General features: G+C 29.2%; 4 protein-coding genes, 1 long non-coding RNA gene and 1 other non-coding gene across 11 annotated transcripts; 4 read left to right on the top strand and 2 right to left on the bottom strand.

Annotated features, from left to right (window-relative positions):
- The first annotated feature begins 165 nt into the window (after positions 1-165).
- Positions 166-7019, top strand: LOC139989776 (ATP-binding cassette sub-family G member 1). 5 transcript variants are annotated; one of them, XM_072008375.1, is made up of 11 exons: positions 166-2128; positions 3487-3604; positions 3976-4165; positions 4509-4654; positions 4736-4974; positions 5052-5254; positions 5335-5503; positions 5795-5895; positions 6013-6168; positions 6290-6530; positions 6696-7019. In XM_072008375.1, exons 1-11 carry the CDS (start codon positions 1984-1986, stop codon positions 6749-6751), a joined length of 1764 nt encoding a protein of 587 aa, XP_071864476.1. In that variant the 5' UTR covers positions 166-1983; the 3' UTR covers positions 6752-7019. The 5 variants fall into 5 exon arrangements, with proteins under 5 accessions (XP_071864476.1, XP_071864475.1, XP_071864478.1 ...); XM_072008374.1 differs by having other exon boundaries at positions 570-2128; positions 6608-7019; XM_072008377.1 differs by lacking the exon at positions 3487-3604 and having other exon boundaries at positions 1998-2128; positions 6608-7019.
- Positions 7020-8219: 1200 nt separating this feature from the next.
- LOC139989801 (uncharacterized) lies at positions 8220-8993 on the bottom strand. Its single transcript, XR_011800409.1, has 2 exons — positions 8632-8993; positions 8220-8561 (listed from the first exon to the last, which is right to left on the bottom strand). It is a non-coding gene; the product is annotated as an uncharacterized lncRNA (long non-coding RNA).
- A 356-nt stretch (positions 8994-9349) lies between these two features.
- On the top strand, positions 9350-12033 carry Rplp2 (ribosomal protein LP2). Of its 2 annotated transcripts, none has more exons than XM_072008420.1 (4): positions 9350-9507; positions 10097-10269; positions 11695-11802; positions 11870-12033. In XM_072008420.1, coding segments are annotated over exons 2-4 (282 nt in total). In that variant the 5' UTR covers positions 9350-9507; position 10097; the 3' UTR covers positions 11872-12033. The 2 variants fall into 2 exon arrangements, with proteins under 2 accessions (XP_071864521.1, XP_071864520.1); XM_072008419.1 differs by having other exon boundaries at positions 9351-9507; positions 11695-11796; positions 11865-12033.
- On the top strand, positions 9955-10030 carry LOC139990401 (small nucleolar RNA Me28S-Am982). The gene has a single exon (XR_011800561.1). It is a non-coding gene; the product is annotated as a small nucleolar RNA Me28S-Am982 (small nucleolar RNA).
- A 563-nt stretch (positions 12034-12596) lies between the features above and the next one.
- Positions 12597-22833, top strand: Chc (clathrin heavy chain). Its single transcript, XM_072008319.1, has 14 exons — positions 12597-12744; positions 12834-13107; positions 14067-14274; positions 14348-16195; positions 16299-16618; positions 16755-17020; positions 17105-17339; positions 17471-17853; positions 17983-18280; positions 18389-18829; positions 18912-19474; positions 19577-19799; positions 19877-19952; positions 20328-22833. Exons 2-14 carry the CDS (start codon positions 13066-13068, stop codon positions 20459-20461), a joined length of 5037 nt encoding a protein of 1678 aa, XP_071864420.1. The 5' UTR covers positions 12597-12744; positions 12834-13065; the 3' UTR covers positions 20462-22833.
- Positions 22834-23416: 583 nt separating this feature from the next.
- On the bottom strand, positions 23417-24550 carry Pop4 (ribonuclease P/MRP subunit POP4). Its single transcript, XM_072008414.1, has 4 exons — positions 24460-24550; positions 24243-24382; positions 23702-24092; positions 23417-23604 (listed from the first exon to the last, which is right to left on the bottom strand). Exons 1-4 carry the CDS (start codon positions 24473-24475, stop codon positions 23468-23470), a joined length of 684 nt encoding a protein of 227 aa, XP_071864515.1. The 5' UTR covers positions 24476-24550; the 3' UTR covers positions 23417-23467.
- Positions 24551-24889: the final 339 nt, after the last annotated feature.

Raw genomic sequence — 24889 nt, 5'->3', positions numbered from 1 at the left:
ACAAAATATAGGAAAATTATATTTCTTGGTTTTCAAAATGGGTGTATTGGTGAATCTAAATTTTTTTACACAATTTCATTTTAGCGAATTATAATAAAATAAATTACCTTAAATATAATGTAATATAATATAATATAAAAAAATATAATAAAATAAAGAGACAATTTATGAAAAAGGAAATAAAGATAAAATATAAAATGATAAAAAAATAACAAATGAAATGAATATCGCTATTAAAAGTGTACCGTTATTCATGTGTATGAAATTTTGTATATAACATGGTCATCATATTTGCAATAATTACATCGCGGTAATATTATTATGTTCTGCTTAAGATTATTTCCTCAATTATCATTTGATTAATTTCATGAAATAGTGGTAATTTTCCTTTTTTATATAAGTACGTATAAGTATCATTTACATAAGATGTTTATTCCAAGCAATTTAGTTTTTAATTCCAAGGAGATATTAAAATGTATGATTGTGTATTCAAATCTTATACCTATTTTCCATGTAGTATATTAGTGAATTATGAGCTTATTGTCTCCCCATGCTCCTTTTCATTGCTTTTTGAAAAACTAGCTATTTTTTGATGGTTTGGAATGGTATCTATCAGTCTTTTAACACATTTGCTGGTCACATTACTTTAATAAAAAATTAAATAAATTAAAATGGTTTTTTTGTATTATATGTACATTAGAATTTGATTTCGATTATAATTTGCGACAGTTACACTTCAAGATTCTGAAGCCCATACTTGTTTAGCGTGGTATTATTTTTAACATGACAAGAAATCGCAGTATACATAGTACATATATACAGAATAGGTAGCACATATGCAACCTAATATAGATAATATTGACAATAAATGACTAATAATGGAAAACTAAATGCGCATTTATTAATATTTCTATTTTACGGTACGCTTCAATCAATATTGCGATATTTTACGAAATACTACAATAAATATTAATACATTGTTTTTACTTTTTGTGTTATGAAAAGTAACGAAGCAAAACAATTGAGAAGTTATATAAAACGTGTTTGAATTAAATAAAGAAGAATAACAAGATTATGGGAAGAATACATGCTACAAAGAATGTTATTTGTTTTTATTGAAGCAATGCAAAAAGGACAATGTTAAGAAAATATTGCTGCATATTTTGTAGATAAAAGTATACCAATAGGTTTTCTACAGTTGAATATATTTATATATTTGATTAATGGTAAGTAGATGAAAAAACGAAACTTGAAATTTAGTTATTGCTTTTTTATAGCGGCAATACTTTCTCTTTATCTTGGTTCGTTATCACGATGCGTAATACATTATACATATGTATATCGTATCTATGGAACATATACAAACATCGCGTATAGTATGATTCACACTGGACTTTGCGCGTATTTTTAATGGTTTCTTTGTTACAATATATCTTTGTTTTCAATCATGTTGTGTTCAATCAAAATCAAGCTACCATAGAGGAAGTTATTACTTAACATATATGAGTTTTAATTACAAGTTACTTCGTTTCAGAATGTACAAATGTAGTAATGTACAATATCGTTATAGTACCACCCGATACATTCATGTACGTATAATGTTAAGAATAGGGAAGCGGTTAAAGCTATTTCAACTTCAGTCTTTTACAACGATCTGCCGTGTACTGAGCGTTCGACTGTCCCTACGAGTTTTTCCATTTTCATTCAGTGATTCTCTTTTAAACAGAAAACCGTATGGCCTTATTAATGTTTTAGATCTTCAATAATTTTAAAATTTGTGTTGCTCTGACTATTACACATCGATCACAAATAATTTCATAGAACGTAATCGAGTTTTTTAAATTTTTGAAAATGTTTTTATAAACTCACTAGGGAACTTTTAACGTGGTAAGTTATTCAAGGTATGAGAAAGAAAGGTACTTACATATTTCGAATAATGATCTGAACAAAGTGGATATAAATTAGTGAAACTACTGATCAATCATGTCCACAAAATCGGAGTCCAAGGAGAAGCAGAGCAACGATGGAATGCAAAACACCCCAGTATCACCATCATATTCAAAAATAACAACCCCTATTGACATCGAATTCAATGACTTAACTTATACAGTACCTTGTGGTAGAAAAGGTACGATAATATAAACATTGCTATACTGTTTGAATACAATAGTTGAAGTATTCAAATTTTATTTTATAATTTAACTATTAAATATTTTCTTATGTTCTAGTAGAACAAATATGTTTAAAATAAATATATATTGCAATTTTTCATTTTTTTATTTAAGCTCCGTTTCATCTGAAACATATCCGTGAAAAAGTATATTCGATATTCTATATTGCAATTTTAATAATATGCCTTCAATAGAAAAATAATAATAGATTAAGAATTCAAACATGTCTACTCGAAATATTGATACCTTAAAAATTTCTTGAAATTTCATTACGATTCAATGATAAAGAAAATTATTCTTATAAAATTATCGGGTAAAAAGATTCTACAAAAGTCTTTTAGTTTTGTTGTAGTTTTAATCGTTTTGGCGCTGCGTTCACTCCGTGACTTATTTTCTATAATTCTATTATGTTTATAATCTTTCTACCTACAAATAACAATATCATATTTGAATAAAACATCTTATGCTTGTTTTATTTTATTTAAAGTAATGATTAAGCGCTTTCAAATAAGAAAAGCTATATTTGTTCTGAACACAATCGAGAAGACCAATTTTTTAAACAAAGTATGCATATTGTATACATAAAGCACAATTAGAATGGAATCGTTTAATGCGTACCTCACAATCAGTTACAATTCTAAAAAGCAAAAGATGCAAATTAAGTTAAACACATCAACGCTATCATGCTTAAGCCAATCGATTCGGTAAAGGTACAGTAGATGTTATGTAATACGAAAAGTAAATATGTATAAGATAATCATATTTGAATCTAGGATAGCAAAAACAAATTTTATTGCTGTACAATTTTTTAATTATTGGTATTACAGTAAACAACTTAAGTATGATACATTAATACTTGTTCAAGATAAATCTTATTAAAATAGGTATTTTGTCATGCAATAATACATTAGAAAGATAAATTATTCACTGATTCGATAATTAAATAAGTAAAATAAAAAGATCATGGATTAATCTTAATTCATTTGGCCGTTGAATAAAAATGTATAGTTTTATATAATACAAGATTAGATTTTAATATCTTTCATCGCTTCAACATGATAAATATGTATCGTATGCAAATAATTAAAGGATTGCGTGGAAAAATACTAAAATTATTCAGGGAACTATATCATGTTATATTTTCTTCGAAATCTTGTTTAATTATGTTACACTACTTGTTTATCATCGGATATTATCAGAAAATTACGCATAGAACTTTCATCTATTTTTCATCTCGATAGTGTATTTGCTAATTTTGCATTCTTTTTGTATAACATTGTAAAATAATGAAATGTTCTATTCTCGTATGTCTTAGGTACAAAAGTAATATTAAGAGGAATCTGTGGACAATTTAAATCTGGAGAATTAACCGCTATATTAGGCCCATCAGGCGCCGGAAAATCCACCTTATTAAACATTCTCGCAGGATACAAGTAATGTTTTACATAACTAGAATAAAGTACTTACATGTAGTGTAAAATTAATAAATGCATTGAGCAATTGTATTCAAATGAATATATGAAAAATTTATCGTCACCGTGCGTTATCCGTATGCTTTTAATGAAGTTTAAATTAGGCTATTCTGCTTAAAAGCGCAGTCAGCATGTCAAAGGTCATTGACTGCACGGTTTACGTCGTAGATTTTACAATAAATAAGTGAATACTTTGTCTAGTAAATAAGTCAATAAGTGAATAAGTCAAGATCGATAGATTAGCTGCTCGCTATCATAGATACACGACTAACAATTCTATTTTCATCATTTTTTACTTTTTTCGATTTCAAAATCAAAGCTAACGTTTTCAGATCGGCTGATAGCGTTACGGGACACATAAGTATCAATGGACAAATACGAGACGAAAATTATTTTAAAAAAATGTCATGTTACATAATGCAAGAAGATCTTCTTCAACCATGGCTTACAGTACAAGAGGCAATGCAATTTGCTGTAGATTTGAAACTTGACAACATTTCCCAAAAAGCAAAATCGATCGCTGTAAGCATTTTACGCGTTTATACATACGTATAATACAATTGCATAAGAACAAAAATATATTTCTTTCGTATGATGTATGTAAAAAATATCAGGAGAAATCTGTTAGGTTAAAAATGCGATTCTTGTACGCAACCTTAAATTATGTTCTCGGAATACTCGGAATACGATGCATTTCATCGCGCATATTTTTTATATTCTCGTCGCGCACTCAATGGCAGTCTTGAAAAAAGAGATCCAAGCATTTCGACATAATGACAAATTTTTAAAAATTTGTTGAGATCTATGGATTATTGACATAGTATCAATCCACTATATCCACTACTGAACATTTACATAATTTTAGATAGATGAAATCCTAAATATTTTGCGATTACGTCATGCGAAAGATACAACTACCGAATGTCTATCGGGTGGTGAAAGAAAAAGACTTTCGATCGCTTTGGAACTCGTGAGTAATCCTCCTGTTGTGTTTCTTGATGAACCAACTACGTGAGTACTTTATGTCGTTTATTAAGGAAGAAATAATAAAATTTCAATAATTGCTCTACAATCCACCCATTCAATTTCTAGAGGACTAGATGAAATATCAGCTGCACAGTGTACCGACCTTTTAAAATCTTTGGTGCGACTGGGGAAAACGATAATCTGCTCCCTCCATACTCCAAGTGCAAGCATTTTCGCAAAATTCGACCACATTTATGTTATAGCCGCTGGCCAATGTATCTATAGAAGCACTGTACATAATCTAGTACCATTTGTTCGACAAATTGGTATCGAATGCCCGAAACACTATAATCCTGCCGATTTTGGTAAATAACAAGCTAATTAACTTTATTTATTGGCTGAATTTATATATCGCTCGAAAACTAAACTGTTATCGTTACAGTGATAGAAATATCTGCGGGCGAATATGGTTCAGAATGGATAAGTCGAATGATAAATGCTGTGGACACGGAATTTCCTATCGTTCCTGTTTCTCGACGAACGAGGTTCGAATTTCAATACAAAGCAAAAATATCGAAAGTGTCCTGGTTCAAACAATTTGTTGTTCTATCGAGAAGAATGTTATTACAGTTACGTAGAAATAAGGTGCAAAATAATTATAAAATTTAATGAACGGAAGATTTTGGAAAAAATACGTAACGTAACAAATGCTTAATATTTTGCAGAGTTATATCTACTTAAAAATAAGTTTATATATATTCCTGGGCTTCGTCGTTGGTAGTTTATTTTTAAACATTGGAAACGACGGGTCGAAAACCTTATCCAACTTTACTTTCTGCTTTGCTTGTTTGATAATTCTCCTCTATGTACCTATGTCACCGATATTAATGCACTGTAAGAAAACAATAATTACACGAGGTGAATCGATGATTCTTAATGTGCGTTTATTTAAAAAAGATAGGTTGAACTGCCTAATGGATAATAATATTACTATATAATTAAAAATTAATTAATTAACAAATAATTAACAAGTTGCCAAGAATCCTTTGAATGGTAGAATATGATAGAACGTCTGGCTGAATGTTCGACTACATTTTCGATCGATTATCCTCTATTATCTTACCAATTTTCATTGTTGTTTTCTTCAAATTCGATCATATTTTTTAGCTAATTTTAAAATTACAGTTCCTTCGGAAGTGCAATTGGTTAAACGAGAATATTTCAACATGTGGTACGATTTGAGTCCCTATTATTGTGCATTTACAATAGTTAATATACCTGGACAGGTAAGATCATATTGCGGGTAATAGCATATTGGATTTCGTCAAAAGTTATACAATATGGCATCTTTATAAATCATTTAAAAGCGATACAACGTTCTAATCAACAAATCAATGTTGTAGATATTACTATCGTCGATATATTTATTGATGGTATATGTAATCACAGATCAACCTCTGGAGTTGTCCAGATGTGCAATGTTTTTTAGTATTTGCTTCATGTGCGCGTTTATCGCAGAAAGTATGGCATTAGTTATAGCCAGCACGCTGAACATCGTGGTATGTTTCGTATTATCCCTTTATTAGTAATGATAATACTATAACACCGTGAGCTAATTAACGAGTACCGACTAATATTTCAAAATCTTGAATATTCTCTCTGACGTTAATTATCTTTTAGAATGGTACATTTGTTGGGCCTGTAATTTCCACTCCACTAGTGTTGGTAGCTATACAAGGAATCGGTGAAATAGAAAGTTTATCTATCTATCGTAAACTCATAATGTATCTAAGTTACATTCGATATGGTATAGAAGGTCTTGTAGTTGCTTTGTACGGTTACAACAGAGAAAACCTATATTGTCCGCCTGCGGAAATATTCTGCCCCTTTGGAACACCTCGACAAGTTTTACTAACAATGCGTAAGTCTCCTAAAAGTGCTTAAAAGACTTCAAAATATATTATTTGCTGTAATACAATGTCTTAATTATCGTTTCAGAGATGGAACATGTGGTTTTTTGGGTTGACATTATCGCTTTAATAATTATCCTTATCTGTCTAAGGGCTCTCTCTTATTATTTGCTTAGACAACGACTTAAGCCGAACAAAATGTTTCAAGCACTTCATCTCATTCGAAGGATAATAAAAAATCATTTTAACATCGACAATTAAGACCTAGTCTTATTTTGTAGTAGAAATATACGAAATATTGTTTTCGAAAAAGTAATCGATCTTTTATGATTTTTTTCCGAATGTGATGAAGAGAAGATCACATAACTAAATTTAATTTAATGAACTTATATTGTAATTACATATTAGCAAATCTATGGCTACTAGTGATTTTAAATGATTTTCTTCATTCTGCCACTAATTAGGTGCAAACAATAAAATGATCTGAAAAGTTTAAAGTATTTAGAATAATAGCATTTTATTTCCTTTCATTTCATTATTGGATATATTTTGTAATACTGGACGCAATATTATAAAGAGATTGATTTATGAAATGTTAATAGAATAATCTACTGAACCTCTTCATTAAAAAAGCAGTAATAATAAATGGTAATAAATAGCGATAAATGCATTATAATGAAGAATCATTAATAATAGCCCTCAATAAAAAATTTTTAATATATTACCATGTTGAAATTTCACAGAAACGTAAACGTATTATATTATTGTATTTTAAAATATATAAAAGTTACACAATTCTCACATTATTCAAACTGTAATTTTCAAATTTTCAATTTCGATTATCGAATGATATTAGTGATGAAGACTAAATTCGAGAATATCGAATAGAAAAACGCAAGTACATATATACATACATTTATAGCATTGACGTCGTCCGGTTATTGAGCGAAACGAAACGTTCACATACATGAAATGTATGTAAAATAGAGTTTAGCAGATACAAATAAGCAACATAAGATATTATCAAATAATAATGATAATTCTGTTATGACGAGTAAAGGTATATCGAAACACCCTAATGTAAATTTTATTCATGAAACAAACATACAATTGTAACATTAAGATCTAATAATTCTTCTAATTCTAACAATTAACATCTAATATTCGAAAAAATTTTGATATTCCATAACTTTTCTTGTAAATAAATGAGTGAATTTCAAGAGGAATATAAAAAAGGAAAGAAAAAGAAAAAAGAAAATTTATAACTAAGTTAGTAATACATATGTATGTATTACTTTCACTTATTATTTGCTAATGCTAATTGTTATCAGATGCAATATTGTTTAACTAAATTCTTTTTTTTTTATGATATTAAAAAGGACAAGAGCGAGAGGGGAGTCAAAGCAAAAAAGAGACAGAAATATTTATACTCTCTATAGCTATGATTAACAAGAAGACGGCAAGAACTGTGAAATCTCGAATTGGCTGTATGTTCATTCAATATTTTAGGTTCATAGTAAACAGTTCCAAAAGAATTCGAATGCATGGCTTTTTGTTTTTAAAAAATTAATCAAGAAATTATGTTCTTGGTACAGCAGTTTCTTATGTTTTAAATATTTTAATTACAATTTTCATCTGTAAAATTGTAAGAATATGCAGGCGTATTATAATAAATAAAAATAATCAAAAATTTATCAAAATAAATTGTAAAAATTTAATATTTAAGAAAATATAATATTAATATTAAAAGAATGTATAAAGATATAAAAATATATTTATTAATTTTTCTAAAATAAATTTAATAAACAATTAACTTCTCATTATAAGGTAACTTAGTGTAATTATTGTGCGATTTTGTTATTCTAATAAGTGTTTTATCGGATAGAAAAGTATGAACTTTTCCGTAGAACCATGCAATGAAATAGATTCTGTAGAGTGGACACACAGGCGATTATAACTCGTTTGTGGTGGAACTATGTAAATAGGTTCTTGTATATGCTAGCGTGGAATATCTTTCAGCATTTGACCGCATGGTGTAGCACCTGTACTGTAGAAAAACTATAATAATTGGCGTAAGCACAATTATATAAACAGGTCTTGAGACTCATATACCAAAGCCAAAGAAGAGATTTCCTCTTTGCCGAAGCTTAGGAAAAATCATTCGAAAATTGAGTCGTAACTAAGTTGTGAAAAACCAACATGGAAGACAAGAAGGTTCTCGTTCTGCGCACCCTTGACACGCTATGAATATCTCAAACAGAGATAGGGACACTCTTCTCATTTCTTTCACCTTCGTAAGATCGTGTACTTTATTAACCTTCCATGATGATTTTTCACGACTATAACACGACTCAATTTTCATACGATTTTCCCTAAGAAGTGTCGAGACCTATTTATATGATCATGGGCGTAAGCACTTTTATTTATTCTCTGGTAAAACAAAGTAAAAAATAAATTCAAGCTCAAATCATCAAACGCCATCTCTTGGAGCCAATATTGTTAACCAAGAGAAAAAATGAACTAGAACTTGAACTTTAAATCACCAAATATGTATATCAAATAAAATAATTAGCATTAATTTTAAATCAGTGTTTCAATTAATAACATTAACTTGATTTACTCTTGTAACTAAACGTAATAATAAAAGTTATAAAAGAACAAAAACCAAGTATATGATATTTAATTCCTGCCAAGCGACAATATATGGTAATTATACTTTTATTTAATAATAGTATTTTTGTCCTGAGAGTGTTATATATATATCTCAATTTTTTTTATTATGTAAATTCATATTATTGTAGAAATAAAAATTATATAAGTTGGAAATTTAATATTGTATTTGTCTACGATAGATGGCGTTTCAATAGATATAAATGTTTCCTTCCTTTAAAGTTTGGTGTTCTATGTTCTTTACCTTCTATCAACGCGTTGAAGTGAATGTACTTTTCTTTTTGAGCGTGTACACGTTTCGTGTCGCAAGGCTTAAAGGTAAATATATGTATTTAAACGTAATTTATAATAAATAATATTGTTCATTTTAAGTGTGCCACCTATTCATATATTAAATAATTAAATTTATTTATATTATTATGTATTACATTACAAGATGATTTACGATACAATACAGATTTCATTATTCACGTGTATCTGTTATTTATAATTTTTCTAATATAGTTCATTATATTATTATATTTCTCAAGTTTTATTATTTCAATATTGTGTAATTGTACAAATTATTATACAAATAATTAATTATATAAATATCTTATACACTCTGTGTATAGTTAATAGTATTTGAAACGCAAAAATAGGTTTCAGTATAAGGAGACGTAAAAAATTATATTTAGATTCCCATATATCTAATGCTAATTATTTTTCTTGATAAACGAATGTTGTTTGTTTCCAAATTCACTTATGTATAGCACTAATATGAACTGTATATGATGATATAAATAATCACCATCTTTCGACTGAGAACTGTGATGGCAATTTTTTCTTGCTGAAAGAAACTGATCAATATAAATAATGACGAGATATTAAATTCAAAAGAGCATTCAAAATGTGTTTCTTATTTCAGAATGCGTTACGTGGCCGCTTATCTGTTAGCTACCCTGGGAGGGAAAGCATCTCCTAGTCAAAATGATATTGAAAAAATTTTATCATCTGTTGGAATTGAAGCAGATACAGAAAAGCTTAAGAAAGTCATCTCAGAACTGAATGGAAAATCAGTAGATGAACTTATCGCACAAGGTACAGCTTCTTTAAATTTAAATATCAACACATACATATGTATAGATAAATTATGAAATAATTCAGTGTTTAATATATCTTTTTTATTGATGTCTATAAAAGAAATGATTATTACGTGAGTTTGTCAGAAGTTAAATTAATCAGCTCCATTTTATATGTATTTCTCAATTTCATCAAGTTTCAGTTTTCTTAGATACACATTCAATATTTTAACTCTTTGCGCTCAATGACTTTTAGTCTGGTGATGTAGTAACTCGAGATGATTTTGCTCATATGTGATAAGTCTCTTACAGGTAACATAAAATGATTGTATATACAAATTAACTTACAAAAACATTATATTCTAATAATTTACTTTAAAAATTTACATTTTTAAAAATATGGTTTTGTAATATTAATTTCTGTATTTTTTGTATGATAATTTATAAAGCATTCACCAAGATGCATCCTTGCTTTGGCCAAAATTCTTCTTTGGTGACATTATATTTGCCAAATTGAATGTTATAACAATGTTCTTCCTCTTATATTTTTTTTGCAGCATAACTGTTTGTTTCAGTTATTATTTGATTTATTAGCTTATCGGTAAGAAATATCTTTAAAAATTCAATGGTTCAACATTTGAGGATACCTATAGCCTTCCAAATTTTTCGTCGGCTATGAAATTTATTCTCAGTGGTATTTCGCTAAATTGTTCAAAAGGTGTCCATTCTGATTTATTAGGATTTTGTGGGGCATCACTGTCACTTTTGGATTCACTATCTATTATTCTAATCTTTCGATTTCTTACACTTAATACTATGTCACTATCTCCATCACTGTTTTCATTTTCTTTATCAATAATTCCTTCATGGATACAATCGATCTTGTCTCAACAATTCAAAATCAAATTCATCTTCATTCGAGCAAATTTCATTTCCGAAATTCATTCTTTTAGGGCTTCTAAGCTATATTACCATGATTGTCGAATCTAAACTAATATATGAGATGTCAGAACCATGGTTTTGGAGGAGTTTAAGACTAAATATTTTATCTCCATTTCAAAGTGTGACACTTCACACTTCCAAACAAAGAACTAAGAAACCTATTTACGAAAAATACTGTGCTATCATTAATTGGCGATAACGAAATCTAGTATAAACACTCTTCTCACTCGCTATTTGAGTTGCCGTATGAAACGCTGTAGCGATTGAGTCGCCTCTTGAGCACAAAGGGTTAAGAAACAAAGGGCTTATTTTCACGAACCTATTTATTACAAAGAAATTATATATTTATATATCTATTTTTATCTTGACATGGTTTGTTTTGTTTTGGAAATAATGTTTTGTCAAATTAATTAAAAACTGTTTTGTTTCATTGATGTATTAATATTATTCGACATTCTACTAACACAGGTCATTTTAACAAAAAGATGTTTGATTCTTTCAGGGATGGAAAAATTATTATCCATGCCAGTTGGTGGTGCTGTAGCTGTTAGTGCAGATGCTGCACCTGCAGGAGGTGCAGCAGCCCCAGCTGAAGAAAAGAAAGGTAAATGTTATATGAATATATAATACAATTAGAAATATAAAAATTATTGACATAATTTCTGTTTACAGAAGAGAAAAAGCCAGCGAAAGAGGAATCTGAATCGGAAGACGACGACATGGGTTTCGGTCTTTTTGATTAAAATGACCAACAATAATATCTGTATAATATTTGTGCAACATATGTATTATACAGTTTTGACAACAGCTCTGAAATGAAATAAATTTTATTTTTAATTTATTAATACTTAACATACTTTAATTCAATTAATTCTTAATCATCCTTTTGTGTGTATATATTGTCGAATAGTTATAAATACCTATAGACCTCAAATTTTCTGAATTAATATTACAATATACTTAACATACTTTAATTCAATTAGTTCTTAATCATCTACTTGCGTGTATATGTTGTCGAATAGTTATAAATACCTATAAATCTCAAATTTTCTGAATTAATATTGTAACAAACTTAACGTACTTTAATTCAATTAATTCTTAATCATCTATTTGTCTGTATATATTGTCGAATAGTTATAAATACCTATAGACGTCAAATTTTCTGAATTAATATTGCAACAATCTTCGTGCAAAGATATGCCATTCAAAACTTCAAATTCTTGAAAAATCATAATGTTATAATACAACTTTTAGTTATGATTACTATTTCCTTTATTGTAGTAGTAAGTTCTAGTGAGACTGGATATTAATTTCCTATATGAGGAAATGTACATAATAGAAAACGTATACGTAATGTACTCAATTGTGCGCCGTTGCAGCTTCATTCATAGCAAGGAGTGGGGGTTGAGAATTGAAGAAAGGAAGGGATGATGTTGGAGAGATTTGTTAGAAAATCCAGTTACGTGTATTCTTACGCTACCGAACGTTTAAATTGACGGAATTAAGAAGATAATCGTGATTATTCGATATTCGGTTACAGGTCTTGTATAATGTAACTATTTGGATGCGTTTACAAACGTTTGGCAATATCAGAATATAGAATCGATCGAAACACTTTTGTACTTGAGGGACTATTTTTAGATAGAGGGGCGGTCATTGGCGGCCATGATGGGTGTCAGCGGCAAGTAGTGACGGCATTCACTTTGCGTCAGTTGGTTTTGTGCGCTGATGGTTGGACCGAGGTTTTTTGGTTGAGAAGAGCGCACTATAAGCCAAAACAGTTGTACATAGGAACGATAGACAGCCGCGATAGATTTTTCATTAGGTAACCGCGGCTGAAAAACCTCGAAAATTTTGGGAAAACATTAGGAAAATGACGCAGTTACTACCCATAAGGTTTCAAGAACATCTCCAGGTAGGTGACCTGCTTTCGTACCCGGCTCTTCTATTATTTCGACACGTCGTCAAACATCTTCATTTTTGCTAACTACATTTTCAACTTCATTTTACTATTATAACGTTCTTCTAGAAAATTTTTGGCTGCCAGTTTTATTGCTATAACGAGGAGATACGAATCCCGTTAAAATACTTTTGAATTGACATTACTTTGACAGGTATAATAGTGATCGCATGTTCGTTCGTTATACTAAATTTTAATCAATTTATATGAACGTTCGTAATAGGATATTTAGAGGTTAACTAATCATAATATTATTCTGTATAGCAGTGTCGATGAGAAAAATAAATTGATTTTTTTTATCAACGAGGGCCACGTCTACTCGACATATACGCCCCTTATTTCCGTCTTTATACATCGTGAATTTTCTAATTAAAATATTCGTTGTGTTTCGCAAATCTCGCGATAGCAATATGGAATTAGATTATGATTCATTAATTCGTCGGTAATTTACTTCTTTATAATAATGATTTGCGATTTCGCGTGAAATAGCTTTTAATTGCAATCATGTATCATTATGTATTTTTTATTTTACATTCCAGATAAACTGCATTTAACTAATCTATTTCTCCCATCTTCCTGAAGCTGATGAAATTAATTCCTAGCTATAATTATAATTTAGTTCAATAACAATTTTTATTAAATTTTCAGATTAGATAAAAATCAATGTGGGACACTTTTATGCTTATTTATGTTAAATTAATTATTAAATATGTTTAATATGAAATTATATTAAAAGCTCCCTCCAACAATTTAATATTATAATATTATAAATAATTTAATATTATTTAATAATACATTAAAGTCATTTGTAGAATAAGATATTCTAATTACAATTTATAGAATATTTAGATATATTTCAATTAAAGATAGATTCTCAGTATGATAATTTATTTTTGTCATTTTCGTTTTTCTAGCTTACAGCTGTTGGGATTAATGCTAACAATGTCAGCTTTAACACACTCACAATGGAATCTGATAAATTTATTTGTGTTCGAGAAAAAGTTGGCGATACTGCACAGGTAGTTATTATCGATATGAATGATTCTGCAAATCCAATCAGGAGACCTATTTCTGCAGATTCTGCGATCATGAATCCTGCAAGTAAAGTAATAGCTTTAAAAGGTAATAATTAATATAAAATAAATACATGGAACTTAATAATAAATTTAGTAACATGTTTTATTTTTACTATTAGCAATGAAAACTCTTCAGATTTTTAACATAGAAATGAAATCAAAAATGAAAGCTCACACAATGACAGAAGATGTAGTCTTCTGGAAGTGGATATCATTAAATACTTTGGCATTGGTAACAGAAACTGCAGTTTATCACTGGTCTATGGAAGGAGAATCTACACCGAATAAAATGTTTGACAGACATTCGTCATTAAATGGCTGTCAAATAATTAATTATAGAACTGATCCAAAACAAACATGGCTATTATTGATTGGTATTTCTGCTCAGCACAATAGAGTGGTTGGTGCTATGCAACTTTATTCTGTTGAGAGAAAATGTTCTCAACCAATCGAAGGACATGCTGCTTCTTTCGCCCAATTTAAAATGGAAGGAAACGCAGAACCAAGTAACTTATTTTGTTTTGCTGTTAGAACAGTACAAGGTGCAAAGCTCCATATTATCGAAGTAGGTCAACCTCCTGCTGGTAATCATCCTTTCCCAAAGAAGGCAGTAGATGTTTTTTTCCCACCAGAAGCTGGAAATGACTTTCCTGTTGCTATGCAAGTCAGCTCAAAGTATGATGTTATATATTTAATAACAAAATATGGCTATATACATATGTATGATATTGAATCTGCTACATGTATATTTATGAATCGCATATCTGGAGAAACTATTTTTGTCACTGCACCGCATGAAGCATCTGGTGGTATAATAGGAGTAAATCGGAAAGGTCAAGTATTATCTGTATCCGTCGATGAAGAAAACATAATTCCATATATAAATGGAGTACTACAAAATTCCGAACTTGCATTGCGAATGGCTGTAAGAAATAATTTGTCAGGAGCTGAAGACTTGTTCGTCAGGAAATTTAATTTGCTTTTCCAAAATGGTCAATACGCGGAAGCAGCCAAAGTTGCAGCAAACGCTCCGAAAGGAATACTTCGAACCCCGGCGACTATTCAACGGTTCCAACAGGTACCAACTACGCAAGGACAAACATCACCCTTATTGCAATATTTTGGAATACTTCTAGATCAAGGACAATTAAATAAATATGAATCTTTAGAATTATGTCGTCCAGTGCTTGTGCAAGGTCGTAAGCAACTTCTTGAGAAATGGTTGAAAGAAGATAAATTAGAATGTAGCGAAGAATTGGGTGACTTAGTGAAACAAGCTGATCCAACCTTAGCTCTTAGTGTTTATTTAAGAGCTAATGTCCCTAATAAAGTTATACAATGTTTTGCAGAAACTGGACAATTCCAGAAAATTGTATTGTATGCTAAGAAAGTTTCTTATACCCCTGATTATATATTTTTGTTAAGAAATGTCATGAGAATTAATCCAGATCAGGGTGTAGCATTCGCCCAGATGTTGGTCCAAGATGATGAACCCTTAGCCGATATCAACCAAATTGTGGATATATTCATGGAACAAAACATGGTTCAACAATGTACAGCATTTTTATTGGATGCTTTGAAAAATAATCGGCCAAGTGAAGGAGCTTTACAAACACGACTTTTAGAAATGAACTTAATGTCTGCTCCACAAGTTGCTGATGCAATCTTAGGAAATCAAATGTTCACACACTATGACAGAGCTCACATTGCACAATTATGTGAAAAAGCTGGCTTATTACAACGTGCTTTGGAACATTACACCGATTTATATGACATTAAGAGAGCTGTAGTACATACACATTTACTTTCTCCAGATTGGCTTGTTGGATTTTTTGGAACATTATCAGTTGAAGATTCTTTGGAATGTTTGAAGGCAATGTTGACTGCTAACATAAGACAGAATTTACAAATCTGTATTCAGATTGCAACAAAATATCATGAACAATTGACTACTAAAGCACTGATAGGTATTTATAATTTGCTAATAATGTTATTTTAAACACATATTGATTTATGTTATTTATATTACTATGTATTGGTTTATTTACTTCATATCATCATTATTTTCAGATCTATTTGAAAGTTTTAAATCATATGAGGGACTGTTTTATTTCCTGGGATCTATTGTTAATTTCAGTCAAGATCAAGAAGTACATTTTAAATATATTCAAGCAGCATGTAAAACTGGACAAATTAAAGAAGTGGAACGAATTTGTAGAGAAAGTAATTGTTACAATCCGGAACGTGTAAAAAATTTCCTCAAAGAGGCAAAATTATCTGATCAGTTACCTTTGATCATTGTTTGTGATCGATTCGATTTTGTACATGATCTTGTACTGTATCTCTACCGAAATAATTTACAAAAGTACATAGAAATTTACGTTCAAAAAGTAAGTTTCATTAATCGTCATTCTGCATTGAATTTAATATAAGAGTTGTAAATTTTGTAATGACTAAACTTTACGACAAATAATAATTGCAATATAGTTTCTAGCTTTATTTATTGTAATGCTGGTTTAATTTTAGGTAAATCCGTCACGTCTACCAGTTGTAGTGGGTGGTTTACTTGATGTAGATTGCTCAGAGGATATAATAAAAAATTTAATTCTTGTGGTACGTGGTCAGTTCTCTACTGACGAACTTGTAGAAGAAGTTGAGAAGAGAAACCGTTTGAAGCTCTTACTTCCATGGCTGGAGTCTCGTGTCCATGAAGGTTGTGTTGAACCTGCAACACATAATGCACTAGCAAAGATATACATTGACAGTAATAATAATCCAGAGAGATTTCTTAAGTAAGTAAATCTAAATATATCTTGACATAACAAAAAAATATATTATATAAAATGTTCTTTATTAATTAAATTTCTATTTTACAGAGAGAATCAATTTTATGATAGTAGAGTAGTAGGAAAATATTGTGAAAAACGTGATCCACATTTAGCGTGTATTGCGTATGAGCGTGGTCAATGCGATAGGGAATTGATAAGCGTATGTAACGAAAATAGCCTTTTCAAAAGTGAAGCTAGATATTTAGTGAGACGTAGAGATCCAGATTTATGGGCTGAAGTTCTTCTTGAAAGCAACCCTTACAAAAGGCCGTTGATTGATCAGGTAAGTTTACAGTAAAGAAAAATGATAAAAGTAGCGTCAATAATTTTTTAATCATTTAATGAAAATTTGTTTCTATAATTTTAACTATGCTTGTGTGCAATTGTTATGAAATTATCGAGATTTCTTTGTAGGTTGTACAAACAGCTTTATCAGAAACACAAGATCCTGAAGATATATCGGTTACTGTCAAAGCATTTATGACTGCTGATTTACCCAATGAACTAATTGAGCTTCTTGAGAAAATCGTACTCGACAGTAGTGTATTTAGTGATCATCGCAATTTACAAAATCTTTTGATTTTAACGGCAATAAAGGCTGATCGTACGCGTGTTATGGAGTACATCAATCGGCTGGATAATTATGACGCCCCTGACATTGCTAACATTGCTATTAACAATGAGTTATACGAAGAAGCTTTTGCCATCTTTAAAAAATTCGATGTGAACACGTCAGCTATCCAAGTTTTAATCGAGCAGGTTAATAATTTAGACAGAGCTTACGAATTTGCTGAAAGGTGAGCTATAATGAATTGAATTTGTAGAAAGTACCTATGTATGAAATTTGTAGAAAGTACTATGTATGAAATTTAACATGAAATAGTATATTAATGAACTGAATAAAAATTAATGGTCTGTTCTTATAGATGTAATGAACCGCCGGTATGGTCTCAATTAGCCAGAGCACAATTACAACAAGGTTTAGTGAAAGAAGCCATAGATAGTTTTATTAAGGCTGACGATCCATCAGCGTATGTAGATGTAGTAGAAACTACTCATCGAACTTCTCATTGGGAGGATTTGGTTCGTTACTTGCAAATGGCTCGCAAAAAAGCGCGTGAATCTTTCATTGAAAGTGAATTAATTTACGCATATGCAAGAACCAATAGACTTGCAGATCTTGAAGAATTTATTTCTGGTCCTAATCATGCCGACATACAAAAGGTAAGTTTTATGTATACATATTAGACACGTAATATTTATTTATGTATATTATTTCTAAAACAGATATATTTATGTCCATAAATGTAAATTTATATTACTTGTTATTAGATTGGCGATAGATGTTTCGACGACAAGATGTACGATGCTGCTAAACTTTTGTACAATAATGTATCGAATTTTGCACGATTAGCTATTACGCTTGTTCACTTAAAAGAATTCCAAGGCGCCGTTGACAGCGCTCGCAAAGCGAATTCAACTCGTACTTGGAAAGAAGTTTGTTTTGCTTGTGTGGATAGCGGAGAATTTAGATTAGCACAAATGTGTGGATTACATATAGTCGTACATGCCGATGAATTAGAAGATTTAATCAATTATTATCAAGATCGGGGGCACTTTGAGGAACTTATTAATTTATTGGAAGCTGCTTTGGGACTTGAAAGAGCGCATATGGGAATGTTCACTGAATTAGCTATACTTTATAGCAAGTATAAACCTCAACGAATGCGAGAACATCTTGAACTTTTCTGGTCTCGAGTTAATATACCGAAGGTATACTATTAATTACATTTAAAATATTTGAATATGAACAAAATGGAAAAGAATGTATCATATTTATTAATAAAATATATAGGTACTCCGTGCAGCAGAGCAAGCACACTTATGGGCAGAGCTTGTATTTTTATATGATAAATATGAAGAGTACGACAATGCAGTTCTTGCAATGATGCAACACCCCACTGAAGCATGGCGAGAAGGTCATTTCAAAGATGTGATTACTAAAGTGGCAAACGTTGAACTTTATTATAAAGCTATACAGTTTTATGTCGAATATAAACCCCTACTTCTGAATGATATACTACTTGTACTTGCTCCACGCATGGATCATACGAGAGCAGTTGCATATTTCAAAAGAACAGGGCATTTACAACTTGTAAAACCATACTTGAGGTCGGTTCAAGCATTAAATAATAAAGCAATTAATGAAGCATTAAACGGTCTACTTATTGACGAAGAAGATTATCAGGGACTCAGAACATCGATTGATGCGTTCGATAATTTTGATAATATTGCGTTAGCGCAACAACTGGAGAAACATGAATTAATTGAATTTAGAAGAATTGCCGCATACTTGTACAAAGGAAATAACAGATGGAAACAATCGGTGGAACTATGTAAAAAGGATCGATTGTTTAGGTAAGTTGCAGTAAAACATTTAAATATTCTATTTATATGAATTTTCATTGTTTATTTTTATTTTCGTTATTCAGTATTTTAATTATTGTGTTAACTGAATAGAGATGCTATGGAATATGCAGCAGAATCTCGCAATCCCGAAGTTGCTCAAGAATTATTAGAGTGGTTCTTGGAGAGAGGATCAAAGGATTGTTTCGCAGCATGTCTGTTTCATTGTTATGATTTACTTCATCCAGATGTTATTTTGGAACTTGCGTGGAGACATCGTATTTTACATTTCGCTATGCCGTATCTTATACAAGTTGCACGGGAATATATTACTAAGGTAATACCTCTCATAATTTAATATATTTAATTGCCGACATTTTATTATTATGATAATGACATATATTTTCTTAAAAGGTTGATAAATTGGAAGAAGCTGAAAGTCGCCGCATGGAAGAAACTGATCATCAAGAACATAAACCTATGATTATGCGTAAGTATTTATTTCTTAGTTTAAATATTTTTTAAGAATTTAAATAAATTATTAAAAAACGATTATAAATTAGAAATTTTTATAAATTGTACATGCGTGAAGAAGGCTATGCTATTTAAAGGGAATATTTGTTTCTCTTTTGTTATGATGTGAACAATCTTTTTATAAATTGATCTAGAGCAAAAAATAAAGATTTACAACTTTTCTTTGCATATATACACTAAAGAAATTTCTTATAACATAAGTCTTATTCAACACAAAATTATGTAATTATTTTTGATATAATAATATTAGAAAAAAATTCTTGAAGAAATAACAAATATGTGTTATATATATTTTGTATCTTATCATATCATATGTATTTTCTATTTATAGCGGAACCTCAGTTAATGTTGACAGCAGGACCAGGTATGATGGCACCTGGTTATGCACCACAAGGCGTATATGGAGCACCACCGCAAGGTGTCTATGCACCACCTGCAGCGGCATACCAGGCTTATGGTATGTGAAACACAATGTGCAACACGTTCAGTAACAGAGATCAACAAAATCTACTTTTCTATAATATCTAGGTAGAACAAGATTATTTCAATAGCTCACAATTATATAAAATGCTAAAATAATATCATTAAAGAGAAAAGCGTTGCCGCAAGATAATTGTAACATAAATAAAAATAAAGAATTCGAAGTAAATTACGAAATATTTAAGCGCGAATTTCTAGTTTATGAGTAACATTTATAAAATAATTAATTTACTGTTAAAGTAATTAAAGAGTACACATTGATCATTGTTTATGGAAAAAAGGAAATAACCGTAATAAAAACAAAAAAAAAAATACTTAAATATTTTGCAAATACAAATCATATAACAAATCTTTAAACGAGTATGCAATAGTAATAATTTTAGTAATCCGTATTATATTGCAACATTCTACATTCTACCAATTGGATTGGATTATTTTATGTTACTTCATAAAGTAACTATCAACATACTTTACATACTTTCACCGAAATATCGATGTATTGCGTACGTACGTGCCTTTGTTTAAGTATTGAAAGAAGTTTTAGTTTAAGATAACATAAAATTAACAATATTAAACAAAACTATTTGTAAGTTTCAATTCAATAAATGTGTCATGAAATTACACAGTGCTTCCTTTTTGGTAAAAGAAAAGAAGAAAATTGGGCTAAACATATTTAAGTGATTATTAAGAAAAACGATAAGTACTCAAAACTAACATATATTCATGTCCATCCAATGGAAAATGAAATATGGTGAAAATATTATTCTAATATATAATTTGTAGTAATAAAATAAAGGATCTATTTAATTAGATTCAATGAAAACGTTGTTGTCACAGTCAAATGTATGAGCCTCAAAATACCTAGCAAGATAAATAAAAGAGAGCGGCATATATCAGTACATCAGTATAACAACAGTGCAAAATAATACTGAGAAGTCTGTAAACTGTATGTAATGTATCTAGAAATTTAAATATAGTAAGATATGAGATACGTTTGTATGTCCTGTCAGTATATAAGTTTAGTATCTGTGTGTGTTATTGTTGTGGCATGGATAAATAATAAATTTAGCATTTGATCAGGCAGCCAAAATGTGAAGTATAGAATAGTAATATTACATGCTTTCCTAAAGGAAAAAAAAGAAAAAAGAATGATAACAAAGGTAGCTCTCTGATATATTCTCACTAGACAGAGAACGTATTTAATCCATTGAAAATATAACGAACTTTATAACGATCTCGTCATATTGATGTATGGATATATGTACTGAGACTTGTTTATGCTGGCTTACAATATTATAATCTTATCTTTTTTGTACACGTTACATTAAAGTATTATAACACTTGTAAAGAAAACTCGGAGGTGTTATAAAAGTATATGAACTACTACAATTTTGTTTTATTAACGTGTTCATTTTTTTAAAAATATAACCAAGTTCTTTTTTTACTTATTGTATTTGGTTTACATAATGTATGTATAGTATCCTATTTGGATGTATTGTTCAGTATATTAATTGTATTAATGTATAATGACATTACAAGTATTAATGCAAGTTGGGTAGTCAGATTCCGATACATATGTAGAGAATGACAGAATCGTGTTTGTTGACGTTTCTGTTCATTAAGTGATTCATATTGTCTGTATAAAATGCTCTATTAATAAATCAGGATCAAATACAAGATGTAAAAGGTATATCGGAAAAAATAGTACCTTTTTCTGGCATATCTTACATTTAATGTTCCTAAAGGAGCAACATTATTGCATAACACATTTTTAGTGACATTTTCTTCTGTCACATATTTCAAAAGAAGCAGGAGATATGCACTTATAAATTGTTCTCATTATACATAAATATGAAACAAAAGTTGAAAACTGGAAAATCATAATATCACAATGATAATGTAACAGAATATTATTCAAATATTTGAATAATGTTGCGATAACGATACTGATCATTGTGAGCAACTTTCGTTTGATATTTAGCGATTGCAGTAATTTTAGCTGCATATATTAAATAAAAGATGTTAAAATTAGATGATACAAAGAAGAGTCTGTAACATTCCCAATAATCACTTCACTTTCATTAAAATTATATAACGAATGAAAATGTAGATTGAAAAATGTATCTAATACCGTTCTGCAAAAAAGATAGTAATGTAATTGTATCATTGTTTGAATATTGTGGATTAAAATAAAATATTAGTAAATTTAGAAATAAATATACCAAAATTGGTTGTTAATTACACGAATATACATATACATGATCAAAATCACATGTCTGTAATGTTGAAAGTCAGTATAAAATGTGAGACATTTGTCGCTATTAAATTTATTTCAATAAACAACTATATGAATTGAATACACAGTTTACATTAATTTTATATTCCTATATGTATTTCTTCGCTATATATTATATATTTCGAGTTAGAATTTTTTTCACAGATACTCCTATGTCAAATACGACTAGATTTTTTTTTATAAAGAAAAAGAATTTATTTTAAAAAATTTTCGTTGATAAAAGAATTAATTATTTTTGTTTGAAAAGGAATATATTTCTGTTTTATATATGTGTACATATACTCCTATGTTGATGACCAGATTTTTGTATTAAAAAAAAAAAAATTTATTAAAAGAAATTCTATTTTATAAAAGAATTAATTATTTCTGTTCGAAAAGTAATATATCTGTTTTATATATGTATACATATATTCTATTAGCACAATATTTATCTACTCAGTCAGCAGGTGATATTTGTGAATCATATGTACGAATACCCAATGAATTTTCAAAATCAATTTTCTTGAAAATAGAATCTTTCTTTTTTTTTTTTGGGAGCTTCAACAAAATTCCTTTTTCACGTTTTCTGTAGGACAAATTGGTATTGCCCCATCTAGCATAATATTTTGCGGGATAAATATTCTATATATTAATCATTTTGTACATATTAAAAAGGGAGTTTATTTCTAATTTTACAGAAATTACAACAGATTTCACTATAGTTCGTATATACGTCCACATTTAAACTTTTTTATTGTTCGTTCGGTAGGTCTTATACAAAGATCTTTTCCAAAGAACTCCAATTTTATGTTTTTTAAATAAATATTTATAATAACATTATCTTTAGGTATTGCTGAAAATAAACATGAATTAATGATAGAACAAAGGAATAATAATAAAGTATGAGACATAAAAAGGAATAGAAAAAGTATAAAATACAAATTATATACTTCGCATAATATTATCTCTTCCACAAATTCTGAAAATATTTTTTGTATCTTGAACTACAATGCCACTTAATCCAACCAAACTAGGACATTTTGATCCAACAATGGAAATTTCAGCACCATGAAAATCTGCTTTAATTAACTGTTGATTAACATTTTCCCAATTTGGATCTGTAGAATCTTTTGGAATATTATTAAAAAATTTGGAGCCGAGTACTTGTTCCATATAATTTAGCCATAATTGATTTAATGGTAATAAGGCTGTATATTTCATATCACTTTTGCAACTAATCTTACGTAAACCAAGCTGCATTCGTTTCCTACTAGTTAATAACTTTCCTTGACATCGTTTTTTCTTGTTCCATTTATTTTTATGCTTAGCAAATATCAGTGACTGTAAAATAATTATAATCATGTCATAAATTAAATTTCTGGTAATTAATATGAGTGTTCAATACATCAAATTTTATTAGTAATACAATATAATTCTTATTCATTTATTATATATTTATATTATATATATATATTTTTATTATTATTATACCTTTCTTAACTCATCTGCTACCGAACCAATATCAGAGGAAGGTAATGCATTTTGTAAAAAATTCGTGATATATTGTTCACTATTTTCACATGTACTAATTTGTTTTGTTATACTTTTAGGTAATGTTAAACATATGCTTTCTGTAATAGTTAAAATAATTAATCATGATAATATTAGTAGCATATATTAACTAACCTTTTAATTAATAGATACGTACGATTTATTTGTGCCATTAGAAATGAGTTAATCAAAGTAGATTTATTTTACTTTATCAAATTATAATAGACAAAACATAAACACAAAGTACTATCGTCGTTAATATCTTGTATTTCCAGTTCTTTCCTCAAAATTTCTCACGTATATTATATTATTTTTTAGCAAATTATCTTATATTAGGTGACTAGAAGAATATTTTTTTTAGGTTAATTTAAATTCAAACATGTTTAACTAATATTATGATATGTAAATATAATGATATATTTCTGTATTAACATAATTATGTCAATATATATATCACTACATATTTTCTTTCTAAAATCTATGAAATTTGAATCAAAATCTGCGAAAACGAGACAGCACAAATTGCAGGACATGTAAATGAGTACAGCTAAATAAAATAACGGTTCATTTACTCGTAAGTAGGTAAA

The sequence above is a fragment of the Bombus fervidus genome, chromosome 8 (genome assembly GCF_041682495.2).
Source record: "Bombus fervidus isolate BK054 chromosome 8, iyBomFerv1, whole genome shotgun sequence".
Taxonomy (NCBI): Eukaryota; Metazoa; Arthropoda; class Insecta; order Hymenoptera; family Apidae; genus Bombus; species Bombus fervidus.
This window is presented reverse-complemented; position numbering and strand designations above follow the sequence as displayed.